The sequence below is a fragment of the Marmota flaviventris genome, chromosome 2, assembly GCF_047511675.1.
Source record: "Marmota flaviventris isolate mMarFla1 chromosome 2, mMarFla1.hap1, whole genome shotgun sequence".
In the NCBI taxonomy this organism is placed as follows: Eukaryota; Metazoa; Chordata; class Mammalia; order Rodentia; family Sciuridae; genus Marmota; species Marmota flaviventris.
The window spans coordinates 176,252,176-176,277,020 of NC_092499.1; the positions used below are offsets into that span (position 1 = coordinate 176,252,176).

Genomic DNA, 24,845 nt, shown 5'->3' on the forward strand with positions numbered 1-24,845 from the left:
GTCAGACAGCAAATGCCAAGATTAGAAATAAAAACAAGTATTGGTGAGGATGCAGGTGAAATGTATGCTGAAATGTACATTGTTGGTGGACCAGCAAATGAAGACCACCATTCAGAAAAGCAGAAAGGAGAATTCTCAAATAACTAGGCATAGAACCACCACATGACCCAGCCAACGCACTCCTTGGAACTTTTGCAAAACATCTAAAATAAGCATCCTACAGGGAAGGAGCTGATAGAGGTTTATAGCAGCACAATTCACAACGGCTAAATCATAGAATCAACCAGGTGCTTGTCAATAGATAAAGAGATTAAAAAACTGTGCTCCCTGGTTTCTACTTCACAATTTGAAGGAAATTGCTTCTCACTCCATCATGGTCACTTCCTGTTCTCCTCAGCCACAAAGAAGAATGACATCATGGCATTTGACAGTAAGTTGATGGACATGGAGAACATCATGCTAAGTAAAGAAGTCACACTCAGAAAGTCAAAGGTCTAATGTTTTCTCTCAGCTCTGCACACTAGAGTGTAATAAGGAAAGAAGGAGACAAGGACAGGATACCACACAGATGTGGGAAAGGTCAGTAGAACAGAAGGAGATCAAGAGTCAAAGAGGAGGGATGGAAAAGGGAGGAAATGCAGAAGGAATTATTTTAAAATTATGTTAAGTGTAATATAAATAAAACCACAGGGAATTTCACATTTAGGGATAAATTAAAAGAACCAATCAAAAATAAATGAAGACATGAGCAAAAGGAAGTCTAGTAGAAATTAGGAAGGAGGAGGGTGTAGGGTGAGCAGGGGAGAGGAAAAGGGAGATCCAGAATTGATCCCTAATTCCATACACGTATGGTTTTGTCAGGATGCACCCAACTGTTATGGGGAACTATGATCCTTTACAGAAAAAAAGGTTTGCAATGATTGGCCATGGCGGGAGGTGACCAGTTCCTCCCCAACACTGAGCAGGCCTCAGGAGCCCTCCTCCCTCTAGCTGAGTAGCTCTGTGTGTAGCTGCTGCAGAGTGAGGCCACCAGCCAGCCACACCAGGGTCTCAGGGTCAGAGTCCAGGGCACATCATGCCTGTCCTGTGACTCCCAAATAGAAAGTCACTAAGACCCAGGAAACCGTGAGGGGCCTAGGTACAGGCCCAGGGAAGGAGGCCTTCTTCCTGCAAGGTGTGCTCCAATTCCTTCTGAAAATGCAGCATGAGAGACCCTTACCCTTTGCGGTCTGTGCTCCTGGTTTCTACTTTATAATTTTGGAGGAAATTGCTTGTCACAGTCACTTCCTCTTGAATCAGAGTAGGCAGAGTGTCAGTTCTCTCCAGAGAGCAGAGTCAGGGATCTCCCCAGCACAGACACTGGGACAGAGAAGGCTCCTTAGGGCTCCACCATGTCTGCACCTGCCTCCCGGCCCCAGTGTCCCTGTCCTGTCCTGCTGCTGACCCTCCTGCTGGGACTCACAGGTGAGTGAGCTCTGTCTGGGAGGATTCCCGTGTCCTGGCCCCTGGGTCAGCTCTGCCCATGGACTCCCAGGGACTCAGGACAAACACAGGTCTGCCATGGAGGCTGGGACAAGGCATTATCTGGAGCCCAGACCAAGGGTCCTGAGCAGTGTCTCTGGGAGGCCTCCCCTGCAGCTGGGGCCAGAGGCATCACATCAGCTGATGCTTCAAACAGCAGTGACAAGAATCACTTGCATATTATAATACTTCAGCTCACAGAACATCTCTCCAGAGGATCAGTGTGTAAATCCTGATAACTTCTGAGATAGACAAGGTGAGGTGATCTCCTCAAGGCCATGGAGTAAGCGATCCCCCCTCCCTGCCCCCCCCCTCTCTCTCTCTCTCATAGTCTGGCCTTGAGGTACATGGCTTTGTCCCATCATACCTTCCCCTCCATTGATTTGCTGCCTCCCACAGGCCCAATAGCCATGGAGCCAATCAATGCTGGACTGAAACCTCTAAAACTGTGAGCTGTCATCCTGCTTTTCTCTTCATAAGTGGATTTGTCTCAGGTATTTCTTACAGTAATGAAGAGTTGACTGACACAGGCTGTGACGATGTCCTTACCCTTATCTACATTATAGGGGACCAGTGGAAGGCTCTGGGCCTCAGGAAATCTACTGAGTAATGACTTTCAACTTCTTGAACTCTCACCATGGGCCAGACTCTCTTTAAATGCTGAACAGCTCATCATGTGACCATGACACCCACAGCAGACACTCTGGTCACCCACCTTACAGCTAAGAAGCAGAAGCACCAGGAGCCCCGTGGTCATTCAGGGGCAGTGCGAGGGCTGGGGTTTGGGTGCAGATGCTCTGATCTGGAGCTCGTGGTTCACCCACCATCTTCTCAAACTCTGTGGCCCTGACCCTACATGTGGCCAGACATTGTTTTAATGGTGTGTAGCCCAACATCATGGGGTCAGATGTCTGCTTCCAAAGACCTGGGCATCTCATGCTCATCATGGTGGTCTAGAGACCCCAAGAGGATTTGGATCTTGTTTCTTTTCTTTCTTCTTTTTTTTTGAAAGCAATAAGAAGGTGCCTGGTTTAAATTTGTATATGAAATTAGTAAACTATTCGTATGTGGACTGATTTACACACTTTGTACAGCTTCTGCCAATGGGTGTAGACACTGGTGGAGGAAAAGGGTTTGTGGTTTTCTTCTCCTGGGCTCTTCTACTTCCTGCCTATATCTGGCAAACAGTTCTTGTTTTGCTAAATATTCTGTGTGGGAAACTCAACTTGTGGCCATTTCTACAAAATGTATCCACTGCAAATTGACTTCTGCAATGCAGGGGGTGTGGCACTGAGCAATTCACACACTAAGTACACACTGATTGTACACCTACTGTGTGCAGGAACTCTTACAGAAACTTGCGTTGAGCATAAAAGAGGCAAAGGATTTGCCCTGTGTAGCTAAGGTACCTCTAAGGACAATGGTGGTGATCAACACACTACAAAGAGGTAATTCATATCACATATTGAACAGTCATCAATGTGACTTGAAAACAATCAGTGGGATAAGGGAACTGGAGAACGAGTGGGAGAGGCACTGCAAATGGGGTGGTCTGGGCAGGCATCACTGAGAAGGGGAATTTGAGCAGAGATTAAGAGGAGGGGCAGGAGTGGCCATGAGGTTTTCTGGCAGAAGGGCTTCCTGATAGAGAAACCCCATGTGCACAGGGTGTGAGAGCAGATGCCCCTGCTGTGTTTAAAGGACTTCCTCTCACTCTGATTGAAATGGGAGCCACTTCTAGGTGTTGAGCAGAGAGGTGAATTGCCCTGAACTCAGGAGACTGCCTGGGCTGTGGCAAGGTGTGTTGTCCTTGGGTCCCATGCTTTAGAGAGAGGCTCTGGTTAAGGGGTGGAAGGCAGCCACATCCCACTGAGTTCCAGGGTGTATGACAGGTGGCTGTGCCATTCCTACAGTCCACGGATTTCCATTACGTCCACTAGGTTAATTCTTAGGGCTCCAGCTAGCCAAGGGGCCTGGTGGGAGGTGACCCCCTCTGATACCCAGGCTTTGGGTAAGGGTCTAAGCATGGGGAAGTCACCCCATCCTGCCAGTGGGAAAGGCCAGATGGTCTAGTTTTTGCTTTATCTTCTCCTGATGATGCTTTCATAGCTGTGGGGAGTGGTTGAGGTGATCAGTGTTCATGGAGCTTATAAGCCCTAGAGAGCCAAGGGGTCACCAGACATCTGTTGTTTTCATGATATGTAGACAAGTCCATGAAGGGAAGAATTTCCCAAAGCCATGGGGCAGTTTATGATCCTGGTGAGTGGTCCAGTGCCTCCAAGGGGAATTTCTATCTGCTGCTTAAATGGGATAACAGGGGTGTGTGTTGGTCTTTTTTTAATTTTTAAATTTGTTCTTTTTAGTTATACATGACAGTAGAATGTATTTTGATATATTATACATACATGGAGTATAATTTCCCGTTCTTGTGGTTGTGCATGCTGTGGAGTTACACTGGTTGTGCATTTACTGCACCAATTTGCAGTCCTACCACTAATGTTTGAATGTACCTTTCCCCCCGACACATCCTTGCCAACATTTTATTGTTACTTGTGTTATTGATAATTGCCATTCTGACAGGAGTGAGATGGAATATCAGTGTAGTACTAATTTACATTTCTCTAATTGCTAGAGATATTGAACATTTTTCATATATTTGTTGACTGATTATATTTCTTTGTCTATGAAGTGACTGTTCCATTCCTTTCCCATTTATTGACTGGGTTGTTTGTTTTGGTGTTAAGTTTTTGAATTCTTTATATATCCTGGAGATTAATGCTGTATCTAAGATGTTGGTGGCAAAATTTTTCTCCCATTCTGTGGGATCTCTGTTCACCTTCTTCATGTTCCCCTTGCTGTAAAGAAGCTTTGAACTTTGATATCATCCCTTTTATTGATATTTGATTTTATTTCTTGCACTTTAGAAGTCTTGTTGAGGAATTTGCTTCCTAAGCTGATATGATGGAGAATTGACCCTACTTTTTCTTCTAGTAGGCACAAGGACTCTGGTGTAATGCCTACATCCTTGATCCACTTGAGTTAAGTTTTGTGCAGGGTTATAGATAAAGGTTTAATATCATTTTGCTACATGCAGCTGTCCAGTTTTTCCAGTACCATTTGGGAAGAGGCTCTCTTTTCTCCAGGTAGGTTTTTGGTGCCTTGTCTAGTATGAGAGAACTGTGTATGTGGGTGCATCTGTTTGTCTTCTATTCTCTACCATTGGTCTTCATGTCTGTTTTGATGCTGAAACCATGCTGATTTGTTACTATCACTCTGTAGTATAATTTAAGGTCTGGTATTGTTATGCCTCCTGCTTCACTTTTCTTGCTGAGGATTATTTTGCTATTGTGGGACTCTTATTTTTTTCAAATGAATTTCACAATTACTTTTTCTACTTGTTTAAAGAACATTATTGGAATTATAATATGTATTGCACTAAATAGGCATAGTGCTTTTGGTAGTATAGCCATCATGACAGTATTATCTCTGCCTATCCAAGAACACAGGAGATCTTTCCACATTCTAAGATATTATTCTATTTCTTTCTTTAGTGTTTTTGTACTTTTCATTGTTAGATTGATTCCCAAGTATTTTTGAGGCCATTCTGAATGGGATGGTTTTCTTAACTTCTTTTTCAGTTAATTCATCACTGATATATAGGAATGCAATTTATTTATGAGTGTTAATTTTATATCTTTCTGTTTTCTGAATTCATTTTTGAGAAATGTTTTCTGGTAGGATTTTTTTGGATCTTCTATGTATGGAATCATGTCAGCGGCAAACAGAGATGGTCTGAGTTCTTCTTTTCCTATGCGTATCTTTTTAATTCCTTTCTTCTGTCTAATTGCTCTGGCTAGAGTTCAAGGACGATGTTGAATAAAAGTGGTGAGAGGGTGTCCCTGTCTTGTTCCAGTTTATAGAGGAAATGCTATCATTTTTTGTTATATAGAATGGTGTTGGACTTGTGTTTTGCATATACAGCTTTGACAATGTTGAGGTATGTTCCCATTATCGCTAGTTTTTCTAGTGTTTTGAATATGAATTTATTCTGAATTTTGTCAAATACTTTTTCTGTATCTATTGAGATAATAAACTGGTTCTTGTATTTAGGTCTATTGACATGATGAATCACATTTATTGATTTCCATATGTTGAACCAACTTTGCATTCCTGGAATGAACCTCATCTTTTTAATATGTTTTTATGTTATTTGTATTTTATCAATAATTTTTGTATCTATGTTCACCAGGGATATTGTTCAGAAATTTTCTTTCCTAGATGTGGCTTTGTCTGGTTTTGGTATTAGGGATGATACCAGCCTCATATAATGAGTTTGGAAGTGTTACCTCCTTTTATATTTCATAGAATAATTTGAGGAGCATTAGTATTATTTCTTCTTTGAAGATCTGTTCAAGCTAGGCTGAGAATCCATCTGGGTTTTTTCTTTGTTGGTCAGCTTTTGATGACATCTTCATTTCCATGTCTTTCTGATTCAATTTGGATAGGTCATATATGTCTCAAAGTTTGTCAATGTCTTCAAGATTTTCTGTTTTATCAGAGTTTATATTTTCAAAATAGTTTCTGATTATCTTCTGCATTTCAGCAGTGTGATGGTATTATTTCCTTATTTATTACAATTTTTTATAATTTGAGTTTTCTTTCTCTTTCTCTGTGTTAGCTTGGCTAAGTATTTATAACTTTTGTTTCTTTTTTCAAAGAACCAAAATTTTCTTTTTCAATGTTTAAAATCGTTTTTGTTTCAATTTTATTGACATCACCTCTTAATTATTTCCTGTATTTTTCTGTGTTTGGTGTTGATTTTTTTTGTTTTTCTAGGACTTCAGATATAATACTAACTTATTTATTTTGTGACTTTCTGTTCTTTCAATGAATGAGCTCAATGCAGTGAACTTTCCTCTCAGCACTGCCTTCACAGTGTCCCAGAGTTTTGACATGTTGTATTACTCTTCTCATTTAACTCTAAGTATTTTTTTATTTAATCTCTGATTTCTTCTACTATCCATTGGTCACTCAAAGGTATATTATCTTTCTCCATGTGTTAGAGTAGTTTCTATTTTTTATCATTGATTTCTTATTCTATTCCATTCTCATTTCATCAACTGTGGGGTACCAGAGTAGAGAATATATAGCTGTTTTATTCCCTCAAGCAGAACAAATTCAGACAATATCTCACTTCTTAAGACAGCACCAAGCTAGAGCAGCCTGGGCTCTGGGGTTGCTGGGAGATGCTGTGAAATCCTTCTCTAATGAACAGCTACTCTGGAGACTCCAGACTGCACCCCTAATTGGGCTCCAAGCCTATGTTGATAGTGAATCTTTTATTTTTTTCACTTTTTTCTGGTTCTATACAAAGTATATTTACACCATTCGTGTCTTCATACATGAACTTAGGGTAATGTTGTCCATCTCATTCTGCCATCTTTTCTACCCCCATGCCCTTTTCCTTCCCTGCACACTTCTTTGCCCTATCTAGAGTTTGTCTAATCCTCCCATGCTCCCCTTCCCAACCCCACTGTGAATCAGCCTCCTTATATCAGAGAAAACGTTTGGCATTTGTTTTTTTTTTTGTTGTTGTTGTTGTTGTTGTTGTTGTTATTGGCTAACTTCACTTAGCATTATATTCTCCATCTCCATGGGATTCTGCAAATCCCATAATTTTATGTCTTTTAATGCTGAATAATATTCCATTGTGAATATACACCACATTTTCTTCATTCATTCATCTTCTGAAGGGCATCTAGGTTGGTTCCACAGTTTAGCTATTGTGAATTGTGCTGCTATAAACATTGATGTGGCTGTGAACCTGTAGTATGCTGTTTTTAAGTCCTTTGGGTATAGACCAAGGAGTGGGATAGCTGGGTCAAATGGTGATTCCATTCCTAGTTTTCCAAGGAATCTCCATACTGCTTTCCATATTGGCTGCACCAATTTACAGTCCCACCACCAATATATGAGTGTGCCTTTTCCCCCATATCCTCACCAAAACTTATCGTTGTTGGTATTCTTAATAGCTGCCATTCTGACTACAGTGAGATGTAATCTTAGAGTAGTTTTGATTTGCATTTCTGTAATTGCTAGAGATGTTGAACATTTTTTCATATATTTGTTGATTTATTGTATATCATCTTCTGAGAAGTTTCTGTTCAGGTCCTTGAACCATTTATTGATTGGATTATTTATGGGGCTTTTTAGGTTTTTTGGTGTTAAGAATTTTAACTTCTTTATATAAGCTAGAGATTAGTGCTCTATCAGATGTACAAGTGGTAAAAATTTGTTCCCAAGATGTAGGCTCTCTATTGACCTAACTGATTTGTTTCTTTTGCTGAGAAGCTTTTTAGTTTGAATCCATCACATTTAATGAATCTTGATTTAATTTTTGCACTATGGGAGTCTTATTAAGAAAGTCAGGGCCTGATCTAATATGATGAAGATTTGGGCCTACTTTTTCTTCTATAAGTCACAGGGTCTCTTCTTTAATTCCTAGGTCCTTAATCCACTGTGAGTTGAGTTTGTGCATGGTGAGAGAAAGGGGCTTAATTTCAATTTGTTGCATATGAATTTCCAGTTTTCCCAGCACCAGTTATTGAAGAGGTTATCTTTTCTCCAATGTATTTTTGGCACCGTTGTCTAATATGAGATAACTGTAACCATGTGGGCTAGTCTCTGTGTCCTCTATTCTGTACCATTGGTCTACCAGTCTGTTTTGGTGCCAAACCATGATATTTTTGTTACTATTGCTCTGTAGTATAGTTTAAGGTCTGGTATAGTGAGGCCACCTGCTTCACTCTTCCTGCTAAGGATTTCTTTAGCTATTCTGGGTCTCTTATTTTTCCAGATGAATTTCATGACTGCTTTTTCTATTTCTATGAGGAATGTCATTGGGATTTAGATTGGAATTGCATTAAATCCATATAGTGCTTCTGGAAGTATGGTCATTTTGTTAATATTAATTCTGCCTATCCAAGGGCAAGGTAGATCTTTCCATCTTCTAAGGTCTTCTTTGACTTATTTCTTTAGCATTCTGTAGTTTTATGCTTGTAGAGGTCTTTCATTTATTTCATTAAGTTGATTCCCAAGTGTTTTTTTTTTTTTTTGAGGCTATTATAAATGGGGTAGTTTTCCTCATTTCCCTTTCTGAGGATTTGTCACTGATGTACAGAAATGCCTTTGATTTATGGGTGTTGAATTTATATCCTACTACGTTAATGAATCCATTGACTAGTTCTAGAAATTTTCTGGAGGAACATTTAGGGTCTTCTATGTATAGAATCATATCATCGGCAAATAGTGCCAATTTGAGTTCTTCTTTTCCTATGTGTATCTCTTTAATTTCTTTCATCTGTTTAATTTCTCTGACCAATATTTCAAAAACTATGTTCAATAGAAGTGGGGAAAGAGGGCATCCCTGTCTTGTTCCAGTTTTTAAAGGGAATGCCTTCAATTTTTTTCCATTTAGAATGATGTTGTCTGGGGCTTAGCATAGATAGCCTTTTTGATGTTGAGATATGTTCCTGTTATCCCTAATTTTTCTAGTGTTTTGAACATAATGGGGTGCTGTATTCTGTGAAATGCTTCTTCTGCATTTATTGGGATAATCATATGATTCTTATCTTTAAGGCTATTGATGTGATAAATTACATTTATTGATTTCTATATGTTGAACCAACCTTGCATGCCTGGAATGAAACCCACTTGATCATGGTGCACAATTTTTTTGATATGTTTTTATATTTGATTTGCCAGAATTTTATTTAGAATTTTTGCATCTAGGTTTATTAAAAATATTGGTCTAAAGTTTTCTTTTTTTTTTTTTTTTTGCTGTGTTTCTTTGCCTGGTTTTGGAATCAGGGTGATATTGACCTCATAGAATAGTTTAGAAGTTCTTCCTCTTATATTCATTTCCTAAAATAAATTGAAGAGTATTGGTATTAGTTCATCTTTAAAGGTATTGTAGAACTTGGCTGTGTATCCATCTGGTCCTGGGCTTTTCGTGGTTGGTAGACTGTTGATGGCATCATCTATTTTATCACTGGGAATTCATCTGTTTAAATTGTGTATATAATCCTGATTCAACTGGGGCAAATTATATGACTCTAGAAATTTTTCAATGCCTTCAATATTTTCTATTTTATTGGAGTACAAGTTTTCAAAATAATTTCTAATTATCTTCTGTATTTCAGTAATGTCTGTTGTGATATTTCCTTTTTCATCATGTATGTTGGTGATTTGAGTTTTCTCTCTTTCTCTCTGTTAGCATGTCTAAGGATCTGTCAATTTTACTTATTTTTTCAAAGAACCAACATTTTGTTCTGTCAATTTTATTCAATTGTTTCTTTTGCTTCAATTTCATTGATTTCAGCTCTGATTTTAATTACTTCCTGTCTTCTACTGCATTTGGTGTTGATTTGTTCTTCTTTTTCTAAGGCTTTGAGATGTAAAGTGAGGTCATTTATTTGTTGACTTTTTCTTCTTTTAAGGTATGAACTCCATGCAATGAGCTTTCCTCTTAGTACTGCTTTCATAGTGTCCCAGAGATTTTGATATGTTGTATCTGTGATCTCATTCTCCTCTAAATAATTTTTAATCTCCTTGATGTCTTCCGAAACCCATTGTTCATTCAGTAACATATTATTTAGTCTCCAGGTGTTGGAGTGGATTTTCTTTCTTTTTTTTTTGGTGGGGGGGGACCATCAAAGTCAAGATCATGCTTTACTGGTTTTCTTTTTTTTTTTTTTTTTTTTTAACCATGAAAACAATAATATCTGTTTATTGAGGGTATAATATGCAATGGGTTCTATGCACAGTATCTTCTTTCTACAGCAACAATACAAAGTGGGCATTATTTTATCTTCTTATATATAGTTAATTGAGACTTAGATAAAAATATTTTACCCCAGATCATATTGGTAAGCAATGATGGAGCCCACATTCAAGAAAGTTCTACCTGATTCCAGCATTTGTTACATTGGTTTTTTTTTTTTGTTTTTTGTTTTTTGTTTTTTGTTTTTAATTTTTTATTGTGGGTTGTTCAAAACATTACAAATTTCTTGACATATCATATTCCACACTTTGATTCAAGTGGGTTATGAACTCCCACCTTCACCCCATACACAGATTGCAGAATCACATCAGTTACACATCCATTGATTTACAAATTGCCATACTAGTGTCTGTTATGCTCCACTGCCTTTCCCATCCTCCACCCTCCCCCCTCCCCACCTCTCCCCTCCCCTCCCCTCCTCTCTCTCTACCTCCTCCACTGTATAACCCTGAGGGTCTCCTTCCATTACCATGCAATTTTCCTTCTCTCTCCCTTTCCCTCCCACCTCTCATCCCTGTTAAATGTTAATCTTCTTCTCCTGTTCTTCGTCCCTACACTGTTCTTAGTTACTCTCCTTATATCAAAGAAGACATTTCGCATTTGTTTTTTAGGGATTGGCTAGCTTCACTTAGCATAATCTGCTCTAATGCCATCCATTTCCCTGTAAATTCTATGATTTTGTCATTTTTTAATGCAGAGTAATACTCCATTGTGTATAAATGCCACATTTTTTTTATCCATTCGTCTATTGAAGGGCATCTAGGTTGGTTCCACAGTCTTGCTATTGTGAACTGTGCTGCTATGAACATCGATGTAGCAGTGTCTCTGTAGCATGATCTTTTTAGGTCTTTAGGGAATAGACCAAGAAGGGGAATAGCTGGGTCAAATGGTGGCTCCATTCCCAGCTTTCCAAGAAGTCTCCATACTGCTTTCCAAATTGGCTGCACCAATCTGCAGTCCCACCAGCAATGTACAAGAGTACCCTTTTCCCCACATCCTCGCCAGCACTTGTTGTTGTTTGACTTCCTAATGGCTGCCAATCTTACTGGAGTGAGATGGTATCTTAGGGTGGTTTTGATTTGCATTTCTCTGACAGCTAGAGATGTTGAGCATTTTTTCATGTACTTGTTGATTGACTGTATGTCCTCCTCTGAGAAGTGTCTGTTCAGGTCCTTGGCCCATTTGTTGATTGGGTTGTTTGTTTTCTTATTGTCTAATTTTTTGAGTTCTTTGTATACTCTGGATATTAGGGCTCTATCTGAAGTGTGAGGAGTAAAGATTTGTTCCCAGGGTGTAGGCTCCCTATTTACCTCTCTTATTGTTTCTTTTGTTGAGAAAAAACTTTTTAGTTTGAGTAAGTCCCATTTGTTGATTCTAGTTATTAACTTTTGTGCTATGGGTGTCCTATTGAGGAATTTGGAGCCCGACCCCACCGAATGTAGATCGTAGCCAACTTTTTCTTCTATCAGACGCCGTGTCTCTGATTTGATATCAAGCTCCTTGATCCATTTTGAATTGACTTTTGTGCATGGCGAGAGAAAGGGATTCAGTTTCATTTTGTTGCATATGGATTTCCAGTTTTCCCAGCACCATTTGTTGAAGATGCTATCCTTCCTCCATTGCATGCTTTTAGCCCCTTTATCAAATATAAGATAGTTGTAGTTTTGTGGATTGGTTTCTGTGTCCTCTATTCTGTACCATTGGTCCACCCGCCTGTTTTGGTACCAGTACCATGCTGTTTTTGTTACTATTGCTCTGTAGTATAGTTTGAAGTCTGGTATCGCTATACCGCCTGATTCACACTTCCTGCTTAGCATTGTTTTTGCTATTCTGGGTCATTTATTTTTCCATATGAATTTCATGATTGCTTTCTCTATTTCTACAAGAAATGCCGTTGGGATTTTGATTGGCATTGCATTAAACCTATAGAGAACTTTTGGTAATATCGCCATTTTGATGATGCTACTTCTGCCTATCCATGAACAGGGTATATTTTTCCATCTTCTAAGATCTTCTTCTATTTCTCTCTTTAGAGTTCTGTAGTTTTCATTGTATAAGTCTTTCACCTCTTTTGTTAGGTTGATTCCCAAGTATTTTATTTTTTTTTTGAAGATATTTTGAATGGAGTGGTTGTCCTCATTTCCATTTCAGAGGATTTGTCACTGATATATATACAGGAATGCCTTTGATTTATGCGTGTTGATTTTATATCCTGCCATTTTGCTGAATTCATTTATTAGCTCTAATAGTTTCTTTGTAGAGCCTTTTGGCTCTGCTAGGTATAGAATCATATCATCTGCAAATAGTGATAATTTAAGTTCTTCTTTTCCTATTTTTATGCCTTTAATTTCTTTCGTCTGTCTAATTGCTCTGGCCAGTGTTTCGAGAACTGTGTTGAACAGAAGTGGAGAGAGAGGGCATCCCTGTCTAGTTCCAGATTTTAGAGGGAATGCCTTCAGTTTTTCTCCATTCAGAATGATGCTAGCCTGAGGCTTAGCATAGATTGCTTTTACAATATTGAGGTATGTTCCTGTTATCCCTAGTTTTTCTAGAGTTTTGAACATAAAGGGATGCTGTACTTTGTCAAATGCTTTTTCCGCATCTATCGAGATGATCATATGGTTCTTATTTTTAAGTCTATTGATGTGGTGAATAACGTTTATTGATTTCCGTATATTGAACCAGCCTTGCATCCCAGGGATGAATCCTACTTGATCATGGTGTACAATTTTTTTGATATGTTTTTGTATCCGATTCGCCAGAATTTTATTGAGGATTTTTGCATCTAGGTTCATTAGAGATATTGGTCTGTAGTTTTCTTTCTTTGAAGTGTCTTTGTCTGGTTTAGGTATCAGGGTGATGTTGGCCTCATAGAATGAATTTGGAAGTTCTCCCTCCTTTTCTATTTCCTGAAGTAGCTTGAAAAGTATTGGTATTAGTTCTTCTTTAAAGGTTTTGTAAAATTCTGCTGTATACCCATCCGGACCTGGGCTTTTCTTAGTTGGTAGTCTTTTTATGGTTTCTTCTATTTCCTCAATTGATATTGGTCTGTTTAGGTTTTCTATATCCTCCTGACTCAATCTGGGCAGATCATATGACTTAAGAAATTTATCTATGCCTTCACTATCTTCTAATTTATTGGAGTATAAGGATTCAAAATAGTTTTTGATTATCTTCTGTATTTCTGAAGTGTCTGTTGTGATATTGCCTTTTTCATCCCGTATGCTAGTAATTTGAGTTCTCTCTCTTCTTCTCTTCGCTAGCATCGCTAAGGGTCTGTCGATTTTGTTTATTTTTTCAAAGAACCAACTTTTAGTTTTGTCAATTTTTTCAATTGTTTCTTTTGTTTCAATTTCATTAATTTCAGCTCTGATTTTAATTATTTCTTGCCTTCTACTTCTTTTGCTGTTGTTTTGCTCTTCTTTTTCAAGGATTTTGAGATGAAGTATGAGATCATTTATTTGTTGGTTTTTTCTTTTTTTAAGGAATGAACTCCAAGCAATGAATTTTCCTCTTAGAACTGCTTTCAATGTGTCCCATAGATTCCGATATGTTGTGTCTGTGTTTTCATTTATCTCTAAGAATTTTTTAATTTCCTTCTTGATGTCTTCTATAACCCATTGATCATTCAGTAACCTATTGTTCATTCTCCAAGTGATGTATGCTTTTTCCTTCCTTCTTTTATCGTTGATTTTCAGTTTCATTCCATTATGATCAGATAAGATGCATGGTATTATCTCTACTCCTTTATATTGTCTAAGAGTTGCCCTGTGACATAATATATGATCTATTTTTGAGAAGGATCCATGTGCTGCTGAGAAAAAAGTGTAACTGCTTGATGTTGGGTGGTATATTCTATATATGTCCATTAGGTCTAGGTTATTAATAGTGTTATTGAGTTCTATAGTTTCCTTATTCAACTTTTGTTTGGAAGATCTGTCCAGTGGCGAGAGAGGTGTGTTGAAGTCTCCCATGATTATGGTATGGTGGTCTATTAGACTCTTGAACTTGAGAAGAGTTTGTTTGACGAACATAGCTGCACCATTGTTTGGGGCATAAATATTTATGATTGTTATGTCTTGTTGGTGTATGGTTCCCTTAAGCAGTATGTAGTGTCCCTCTTTATCTCTTTTGATTAACTTTGGCTTGAAATCTATTTTATTTGATATGAGTATGGACACTCCTGCTTGTTTCCGAAGTCCATATGAGTGATATGATTTTTCCCAACCTTTCACCTTCAGCCTATGTAAGTCTTTTCCTATCAAATGCGTCTCCTGTAGGCAGCATATTGTTGGGTCTTGTTTTGTGATCCATTCTACTAGACTGTGTCTCTTAATTGGTGAGTTTAAGCCATTAACATTTAGGGTTATTATTGAGATATGGGTTGTTCTTCCAGCCATATTTGTTTATTTCTGTTACTAAACATGGTTTGTTTTCCTCTTTGATTATTCCCCCCCCCCTTTACTGTCCTACCTCCCACTGTTGGTTTTCATTGTTATTTTCCATTTCCTCTTCCTGTAATGCTTTGGCGAGGATGTTTTGAAGAGATGGTTTTCTAGCTTCAAATTCTTTTAACTTTTGTTTATCGTGGAAGGTTTTAATTTCATCCTCCATCCTGAAGCTTAATTTCGCTGGATACACAATTCTTGGTTGGAACCCATTTTCTTTCAGTGTTTGAAATATGTTATTCCAGGATCTTCTAGATTTCAGAGTCTGTGTTGAAAGATCAGCTGTTATCCTGATTGGCTTACCCCTAAATGTAATCTGCTTCCTTTCTCTTGTAGCTTTTAAAATTCTCTCCTTATTCTGTATGTTGGGCATCTTCATTATAATGTGTCTAGGTGTGGATCTCTTATGATTTTGCACATTCGGCGTCCTGTAGGCTTCTAGGATTTGGGATTCTGTCTCATTCTTCAAGTCTGGGAAGTTTTCTTGTATTATTTCATTGAATAGACTTCTCATTCCTTTGGTTTGGAGCTCTGTACCTTCCTGTATCCCAATGACTCTTAAGTTTGGTCTCTTAATGTTATCCCATATTTCTTGGATGTTCTGCTCGTGGTTTCTTAACAGTCTTGCTGAGCTGTCTATGTTCTTTTCCAGTTGAAATACTTTGTCTTCATTGTTTGATGTTCTATCTTCTAAGTGTTCTACTCTGCTGGTAGTATTCTCCATTGAGTTTTTAAGTTGGTTTATTGCTTCCTGCATTTCTAGGATTTCTGTTTGTTTTTTATAACCTCTATCTCCCTGTATAGTTGATCCTTTGCTTCCTGGATTTGTTTGCGTAATTCGTTGTCGAAGTGATCTTTCATTGTCTGATTTTGCTGTTTAATGTCTTCCTTGATACTCCAGATCATCTGAAGCATGTATATCCTGAATTCTTTATCTGACATTCCATCTGCTGCAGCTGTTACCTCTTCTAAAGTTGTGTTGACCTGCATTGCTTGTGGTCCTTTCTTTCCTTGTCTTTTCATACTGCTTGCGTATCTTTCCTGCAGGTGCGGGCGGCGGCTCTGCTCTCTCCTTATTCCAATTGGGGTGTCGTGGCTACCATGCCGGCAGGTCACTGGGCCTGTTCTGGGAGCTGGCGGCGGCTCTCTTCTGCCCCTACTCCAATTGGGGTGACGAGTGTACCACGCCGGCAGGCCACCGGGCCTGATCCGCCGGTCGGTTGCAGGTTTGCCTACCCTGCAGGCGCGGGCGGCGGCTCTACTCTGCCCCTACTGCAAATGGGGTGACGTGTCTGTCGTACCGGCAGGCCACTGGGCCTTTCCCGCTGGTCGGTCGCAGATCTGCCCACCTTTCGGGCACGGGTGGAGGCTCTGCTCTGCCCCTACTCCAATTGGGGTGTCGTGACTACCCCGCCTGCAGGACGCTGGGCCTGTTCCTGGCATGGGCGGCGACTCTGCTCTGCCACTACTCCAATTAGGGTGGTGTTTGTACCACGCCGGCAGGCTCCTGGGCCTGTTGTAGGTCTGCCTACCTTGGAGGCGCGGGCGGCGGATGTGCCCTGCCCCTCCTACCCCGCCTGCGGACCCCTGGGCCTGATCTGCAGGTTGATCACTGGTCTGCTCACCCTGCGGGCACGGGTGGCGGTTCCGCTCCGCCCCCACTCCAATTGGGGTCACGTGACCACCACACCGGCAGGGCCTGATCCGGGCGTGGGAGAAGGATCTGTTCTGCCCCTACTCCAGTTGGGGTGACGTGTGTACCACACTGGCAGGCCACTGGGCCTGACCCACCAGGCTGTCACAGGTCTGTTTACCTTGCACGCTCTTTCGTCACAGCGCGAACCGCGGCTCTGCCCTGCCCCTCCTACCACGCCCATGTACCACTGGGTCGCGGGTCTGCCCACCTTGCGGTTGCAGGTGGCGGCTCCGCTCCGCCCCCTCTCCAATTGGGGTCACGCAGTCACCACGCTGGCGAGCCGCTGGGCCTGCTCCGGGCGCTGGCGGTGGCCTGGCTCCTTCCCTCTGGCTCGACGACAAATTGAGGAGAATCGGGTGCCTGTGCCTCACCCCCCCTACCAGGAGACCAACTGCTTATGTCACCACTGGTATTGATGAAGTTCCCTCCTCCGCCGCTTTCTGCAGACATCAGATCTCTGCCATGTTGGTATCCTATGCGAATGGCAGCATTTCGTTCCCCTTGCCGGGCAACCAAAGCACCGGGTAAGTCCTGACCGGCCCTCAGCAGGACCCGGACCGAGAAGCAGTTTCCGTGGGCTCCTAGCCCCGGGCCAGGGAAGTTCCGGGAGCTGGAACTCGGCCGCTCCGTGCTCGGTGTAAGCTCCTATAAATGTAAGCTCCAAGAAGCAGTCCCCGCGGGCTCAGTTCCGGGAGCCGTAATTCGGCTGCTTAGTGCTTGTTGTATGCCCTGGTAGGAGCAGGGTCCAAGAAGCAGCCTCCGCAGGCTCCGCAGCCCTGGGCCAGGGCGGTTCCGGGAGCCGGAACTCAGCCGCCCTGCGCTCGGTATTCACTCCGATAAGATCAGGTTCTAAGAAGCACCCAGGCGCTGAGCCCTAGCAATCTGTCTGCAAGCCGCAGGCGAATTGCAGCCTGAAATTACCTGTTCTATGGCTGAATGAGCTGCGGTCAGTCGAAAACAGGGGCGGTGACGTCAGTTTATCAACATGGTGGCTGCTGGCCTCCTCTGTGGTCTGACCGGTGTGGAGAACCGAGATGGACTGCTTCCTTCCCCCGTCTCGAACCCAGAATTCAGCCCTGAGTACGGTGCTTGCGCAGCTAGCAGAAACTGCAGCGCTGTAACCCTGCGTCTCTATCCCAGCACACGCTGCAGATTCTAGCCGCGGGGCGATTTGCTGAATAAGCAGTGTTACCCTCCGTGTGACAAATCTCTCACGTTTGAGTCCCCGTAGCTGATCCTCGTGTGATGGAAATCCTTCCTCCAGGTTCCGGAGCACCCCACTATTGCTGGAAATTCCTAACAAGATATCCTTTAGCCGTCCTGACTTGTCATACTCCCACACAGTGAAGCAGCACACAGGGACAATGCACTCCCCTCGCCGCCATCTTCCTTCTCGAGATATCGTTACATTGGTTTTGACTGTGGCTTCCTTCCCCTCCCGGGCGCGAAGATTCGGGCAGACGGGTGACCTCGGGGCTGGGGATCCCGGGACCCCTGGGGACAAAAGCGTGCTACCTGGAGCGGTTCTCTCCTGGGGTGCAGGACTGACCCGCAAAGGCAGCGGAGGGAGATCCGATTCTACTGGTTTTCCTTGTACTACACAGATGGGAAATGCATTTGCTTTGGATTTGGGATCATTTCATTTACCTTTGGTCATAGGATCAACCACATAGAAAACATTCCTTGTCTTTTGGTATTATTGAATCCCCTATTTTTAAACCATAGTCTAAAGTGCTCTCTGTAAAAGGTAGTTCTCTGATTCTTTTGTTTGTTTGTTTGTTTTTGTTTTGTTTTCATTATATTTTTTCTCTTTCCCTTTTTTTTGCCATACGATTTATTTTATTTTTTTAGTCATACATGACAGCAGAATGTATTTTGACATATAATACATACATGGAATGTACATACATCAATCACATTGTCTATTCTATTCTACTGCCCTTCCTATCCTCCCTACTCCTCCCCTCCCTTCCCATCATTTCTCTCTATCCAATCTAATGTGACACACTTTTTTTTCTTTTTCTCATCACAACATCATATATGTATTCTGTATAACAATGAGGTCTTCCTTCCATCTTCCGTGCAACTCCCCTTCTCCCTCTTTTTCCCTCCCACCTCTCTTCCCTATTTAGTGGTAGTCTTCTTCTCATGCTCTTCCTCCCTATCCCATTTTGAGTCTCCATATATCAGAGAAGACATTCAGCATTTCTTTTTTGGGGGGGATTGGCTAACTTCACTTAGCATAATCTGCTCTAATGCCATCCATTTGCCTGAAAATGCCATGATCTTGTATTTTTTAGTGCTGAGTAATATTCCATTGTGTATAAATGCCACATTTTTTAATCCATTCATCTATTGAAGGGCATCTAGGTTGGTTCCACATTCTAGCTATTGTGAATTGTGCTGCTATAAACATTGATGTGGCTGTGTCCCTGTAGTATGCTCTTTTTAGGTCTTTTGGGTATAGTCCAAGAAGGGGAATAGCTGGGTCAAATGGTGGTTCCATTCCCAGCTTTCCAAGGAATCTCCATACTGCTTTCCAAATTGGCTGCACCAACTTGCAGTCCCACCAGCAATGTATGAGTGTACCTTTTTCCCTGCATCCTCGCCAGCACTTATTGTTGTTTGACTTCATAATGGCTGCCATTCTTATTGGAGTGAGATGGTATCTTAGAGTAGTTTTAATTTGCATTTCTCTGATTGCTAGAGATGGTGAGCATTTTTTCATGTATTTGTTGGTTGATTGTATATCCTCTTCTGAGAAGTTTCTGTTCAAGTCTTTGGCCCATTTGTTGATTGGGTTATTTGGTTATTTGTTATTGGGTTATTTGTTGTTTAACTTTTTGAGTTCTTTGTATACCCTAGAGGTTAGAGCTCTATCTGATGTTTGATGGGTAAAAATTTGCTCCCAGGATGTAGGCTCCCTATTCACTTCACATATTATTTCTCTTGCTGAGAAAAAAAAAACTTTTTAGTTTGAATTCATCCCATTTGTTGAGTCTTGGTTTTACCCCTTGTGCTATAGGTCTTATTAAGAAATTTGGGGCCTGCCCCCACGTGATGAAGATTAGGGCCAACTTTATCTTCTATTAGATGCAGAGTCTCTGGTCTGATTCCTAGCTCCTTGATCCACTTTGAGTTGACTTTTGTGCATGGTGATAGAAAGGGATTCAATTTCATTTTGTTGCATATGGATTTCTAGTTCTCTCAGCACCATTTGTTGAAGATGCTATCCTTTCTCCATTGCATGTTTTTGGCACCTTTGTCTAATATAAGGTAGTTGTAATTTTGTGGATTTGTCTCTGTGTCCTCTATTCTGTACCACTGGTCTACCAGCCTGTTTTGGTGCCAGTACCATGCTGTTTTTGTTACTATTGCTCTGTAGTATAGTTTAAAATCTGGAATCATGATACCACCAATTTCATTCTTCCTGCTTAGAATTACTTTAGCTATTCTGGGTCTCTTATTTTTCCAGATGAATTTCATGATTGTTTTTTCTATTTCTGCAAGGAATGTCATTGGGATTTTGATGGGAATTGCATTGAATCTGTAAAGTGCTTTTGGTAATATGGCCATCTTAATAATATTAATTCTACCAATCCATGAGCAAGGTAAATCCTTCCATCTTCTAAGGTCTTCTTCTATTTCTTTCTTCAGGGTTCTGTAGTTTTCATTGTATAGCTCTTTCACCTCTTTTGTTAGGTTGATTCCCAAGTATTTTATTTTTTTGAGGATATTGTGAATGGAGCAGTTGTCCTCATTTCCATTTCAGAGAATTTGTCACTGATATACAGGAATGCTTTTGATTTATTGGTATTGATTTTACATCCTGCCACTTTGCTGAATTCATAGTTCTAGAAGTTTCTTGGTTGAACTTTTTGGGTCTGCTAGATATAGGATCATGTCATCAGCATATAGTGCTAATTTAAGTTCTTCTTTTCCTATATTTATGCCTTTAATTTCTTTCATCTGTCTAATTGCTCTGGCTAGTGTTTCAAGAACCATGTTGAATAGAAGTGGTGAGAGAGGGCATCCCTGTTTTGTTCCAGATTTTAAAGGGAATGCCTTCAAGTTTTTCTCCATTTAGAATGATGCTGGCCTGAGACTTAGTGTATATAGCTTTTACCATGTTGAGGTAATTTCCTGTTATCCCTAGTTTTTCTAGAGTTTTGAACATAAAGGGATGCTGTATTTTGTCGAATGCTTTTTTCAGCATCTATCAAGATGATCATATGGTTCTTATCTTTAAGTCTATTGATGTGATGAATTATACTTATTGATTTACATATATTGAACCAGCCTTGCATCCCAGGGATGAATCCCACTTGGTCATGGTGCATGATCTTTTTGATATGTTTTTGTATCTGATTTGCCAGAATTTTATTGAGGATTTTTGCATCTATATTCATTAGAGATATTGGTCTAAAGTTTTCTTTCTTTGAAGTATCGTTATCTGGTTTTGGAATCAGGGTGATATTGGCCTTATAGAATGAATTTGGAAGTACTCCCTCTTTTTTTATCTCCTGAAATAGATTGAAGAGTATTGGTATTAGTTCCTCTTTAAAGTTCTTGTAAAACTCTGCTGTGTATCAGTCTGGTCCAGGGCTTTTCTTGGTTGGTAGTCTTTTGATGGCTTCTTCTATTTCCCCACTTGATATTGGTCTGTTTAGGTTGTTTATATCATCCTGACTCAATCTGGGTAGCTCATATGCCTTAAGGAATTTATCAATGCCTTCACTATCCTCTATTTTATTAGAGTATAGGGTTTCAAAATGATTTCTAATTATCTTCTGTATTTCTGAAGTGTCTGTTTTGATGTTGCCTTTTTCATCCCATAAGCTAGTAATTTGGGTTCTCTCTATTCTTCTCTTTGTTAGCGTGGCTAGTGGTCTATCAATCTTATTTATTTTTTCAAAGCACCAACTTTTAGTTTTGTCAATTTTTTCGATTGTTTCTTTTGTTTTGATTTCATTGATTTTAGCTCTGATTTTAACTATTTCTTGCCTTCTACTGTATTTGCTGCTGATTTGTTCTTCTTTTTCTAGGGCTTCGAGGTGTAGTGTGAGGTCATTTATTTGTTGGCTTTTCCTTCTTTTAAGGAATGAACTCCATGAAATGAATTTTCCTCTTAGTACTGCTTTCATAGTGTCCCAGAGTTTTCGATATGTTGTGTCTGAGTTTTCATTTACCTCTAAGAATTTTTCAATTTCCTCTTTGATGTCCTCTGTAACCCTTTGTTCATTCAGTAGCATATTGTTTATTCTCCATGTGATGTAGGAATTTTTCTTTCTTATTTTTATTATTGTTTTCCAATTTCTTTCGATTATGATCAGATAAAATGCATGGTAGTATCTCTACTCCTTTGTATTTGCTAAGATTTGCCCTGTGACATAATATATGATCTATTTTTGAGATGGATCCATGTGCTGCTGAGAAGAAAGTGTATCCACTTGATGTTGGGTGGTATATTCTGTATATGTCAATTAAGTCTAAGTTATTAATTGTATTATTGAGTTCTATGGTTTCTTTATTCAACTTTTGTTTGGAAGATCTGTCCAGTGGTGAGAGAGGTGTGTTAAAATCTCCCATGATTATTGTGTTGTGGTCTATTTGACTCTTGAACTTGAGAAGATGATGAACGTAGCTGCACCATTGTTTGGGGCATATATATTAATGATCGTTAAGTCTTGTTGGTGTATGGTTCCCTTGAGCAGTATGTAGTGTCCTTGGTTTATCCCTTTTGATTAACTTTGGCTTGAAGTCTATTTTATTTGATACAAGTATGGACACCCCTGCTTGCTTCCAAGGTCCATATGAGTGGTATGATTTTTCCCAACCTTTCACCTTCAGTCTGTGTATGTCTTTTCCTATCAGATGAGTCTCCTGTAGGCAGCATATTGTTGGATTTTTTTTTAACCCAGTCTACTAGCCTATGTCTTTTGGTTGGTGCATTTAAGCCATTAACATTTAGGGATACTATTGAGATATGGTTTGTACTTCCAGCCATATTTGTTTATTTATGTTACTTAACATGATTTGTTTTTCCTCTTTGATTAGTTTTTCCTTTATGGTACTACTTCCTGCTGTTGGTTTTCATTGTTATTTTTCATTTCCTCTTCCTGTTATGTTTTGCCAAGGATGTTTTGAAGAGCTGGTTTTCTAGCTGCAAATTCTTTTAACTTTTGTTTATTGTGGAAGATTTTTATTTCATCTTCAATCCTGAAGCTTAATTTTGTTGGATACACGATTTGGGGTTGGAACCCATTTTCTTTCGGCATTTGAAATATGTTGTTCCAGGATCTTCTAGCTTTCAGAGTCTGTGTTGAAAGATCAGCCATTATCCTGATTGGTTTACCCCTAAATGTGATCTGCTTCCTCTCTCTTGTGGCTTTTAAGATTCTCTCCTTTTTCTGTATGTTGGGCATCTTCATTATAATGTGTCTTGGTGTGGATCTCTTATTATTTTGTACATTTGGCATCCTGAAGGCTTCTAATACTGGGATTTCTGTTTCATTCTTTAAGTCTGGGAAGTTTTCTAGTATTATTTCATTGAACAGATTGCTCATTCCTTTGGTTTGGACCTCTATACCCTCTTGTATCCCAATAACTCTTAAGTTTGGTCTCTTTATGTTATCCCATATTTCTTGGATGTTCTGCTCATGATTTCTTAACATTCTTGCTGAGCTGTCTATGTTCTTTTCAAGTTGAAAAACTTTGTCTTCATTGTCTGATGTTCTATCTTCTAAGTGTTCTACTCTGCTGGTAATACTCTCATTTGAGTTTTTAATTTGGTTTATTGTTTCCTGAATTTCCAGGATTTCTGTTTTGTTTTGGTTTGGTTTCTTTTTTTTTATATCCTCTATCTCCCTGTAGAGTTGATCTTTTGCCTCTTGGATTTGTTTATGTAATTCATTGTCAAAGTGATCTTTCATTGTCTGATTTTGCTGTCTAATGTCTTCCTTGAGATTCCAGATCATCTGAAGCATGTATATCCTGAACTCTTTATCTGACATTCCATCTGCTGCAGATATTACCTCTTCTAATGTTGAATTGACCTGCATTGTTTGTGGTACTTTCTTTCCTTGTCTTTTCATACTGCTCATGTTTCTTTCTAGCTTTGTGAAACTTTTGTGTTAATGGTTTTCCCCTTATATATTTATATTGTTCTTGTATAGCTCCAAAATCCCTCTTTTGCGGAGAAAGACAATGTTAACAGTTCCCAATATCAACAGTACATCATCTAAGCACAAGTTTTCATTATTAATAAATTTACAGTTAGAATCTAAGTCTACAGATATTGGTTTCAACTATTATTTAAAAATATAGTCATTAGTTTCATAAAAGGCATACCATATCTTGTGGCATATAGAAAACTGAATTTCAGATGAAAGATGTTATACTTAGGGGGAAAGGAGTGAGGGTATGAAATTAATCTAACTTAGCAACTTTGGAAAACTCTAACCAATAGACTGGTAATTTATGGAAGAATGTATAGATTCAACCTCCTATCTGTATTTAGATAGTTACCCTATGTATAGATAGTAAAAGTTAGGGGGTTGAAAGTGGGATAGAGGGAGTAAGAATGAAGAAAAAAGAAAAAAACAAGGAATAAAAGAGAAAAGAGAGAGAAGGAAAAAGAAAGTAAGGAAGAAAAAAGGAAAAATGGGGGAGGTGGGGCATATGCAATTCCTCCATATTATATTATTTTGATAACTCAGTTGTTCATGCACAGTTCTTGGTTTCACATATGTTGAGGTTGTGAAAGAGAAAGAAGAAAAGAGAGAAAGAGAAAAAAAAGTCTCTCAGAACTCTGTTTTCCTTTCTTTCAGTAGGTGACATTGTCTATTCCTAGCTTGAGCCTCTGTGTTCACGGTGGTGGATGTAGCCAGTGTGAAAGGACATGAGCTTCCACCAGTATCCTCCCTACTCTAGTCTCTGAGGTGGAAACCAGGTGCCTGTACAGTTGTTGCTTTGCATTGATAGCTACACCCCCCAAAAGCTTGTGGGAAATATTATGAGTTATCGCAGCTAAGGGTGGGGGAGTTGGAAACCGGGTACCTGGATCAGCTGCAGAACCGTGCTGGTAGCCACACCCCCTTTGATGGGTTTTAAGGGTTGATGGGCTTCCTCTGGACTAGCGCACAGGGCCGGCGCCGGGCTCCCTCCTCTGGTCTGCCGCAGCACCGGGCTTCCTCCTCCGGTCTCTGGAGTGGATTTTATTTATTATTTCATCATTGATTTCCAATTTCATTTCATATTGGTCTGATAGAATGCAGAGTAGTGTCTCTACTTTTTTATATTTTACTAAGATTTGCTTTGTGGCATAACATATGATCTA

At 39.8% G+C, this 24,845-nt stretch overlaps 1 protein-coding gene across 2 annotated transcripts in view; it reads left to right on the forward strand.

The window, feature by feature from the left end:
• Positions 1–1,288: 1,288 nt before the first annotated feature.
• Positions 1,289–24,845, forward strand: part of LOC114106986 (signal-regulatory protein beta-1-like) — a 71,200-nt gene continuing 47,643 nt past the window's right edge. For both annotated transcript variants that reach the window (XM_071608811.1, XM_027954230.3), the window contains exon 1: positions 1,289–1,464. In XM_071608811.1, the coding sequence (XP_071464912.1) occupies positions 1,392–1,464 (73 nt within the window). In that variant the 5' untranslated portion in view covers positions 1,289–1,391. The remainder of the gene's footprint in view (positions 1,465–24,845) is intronic.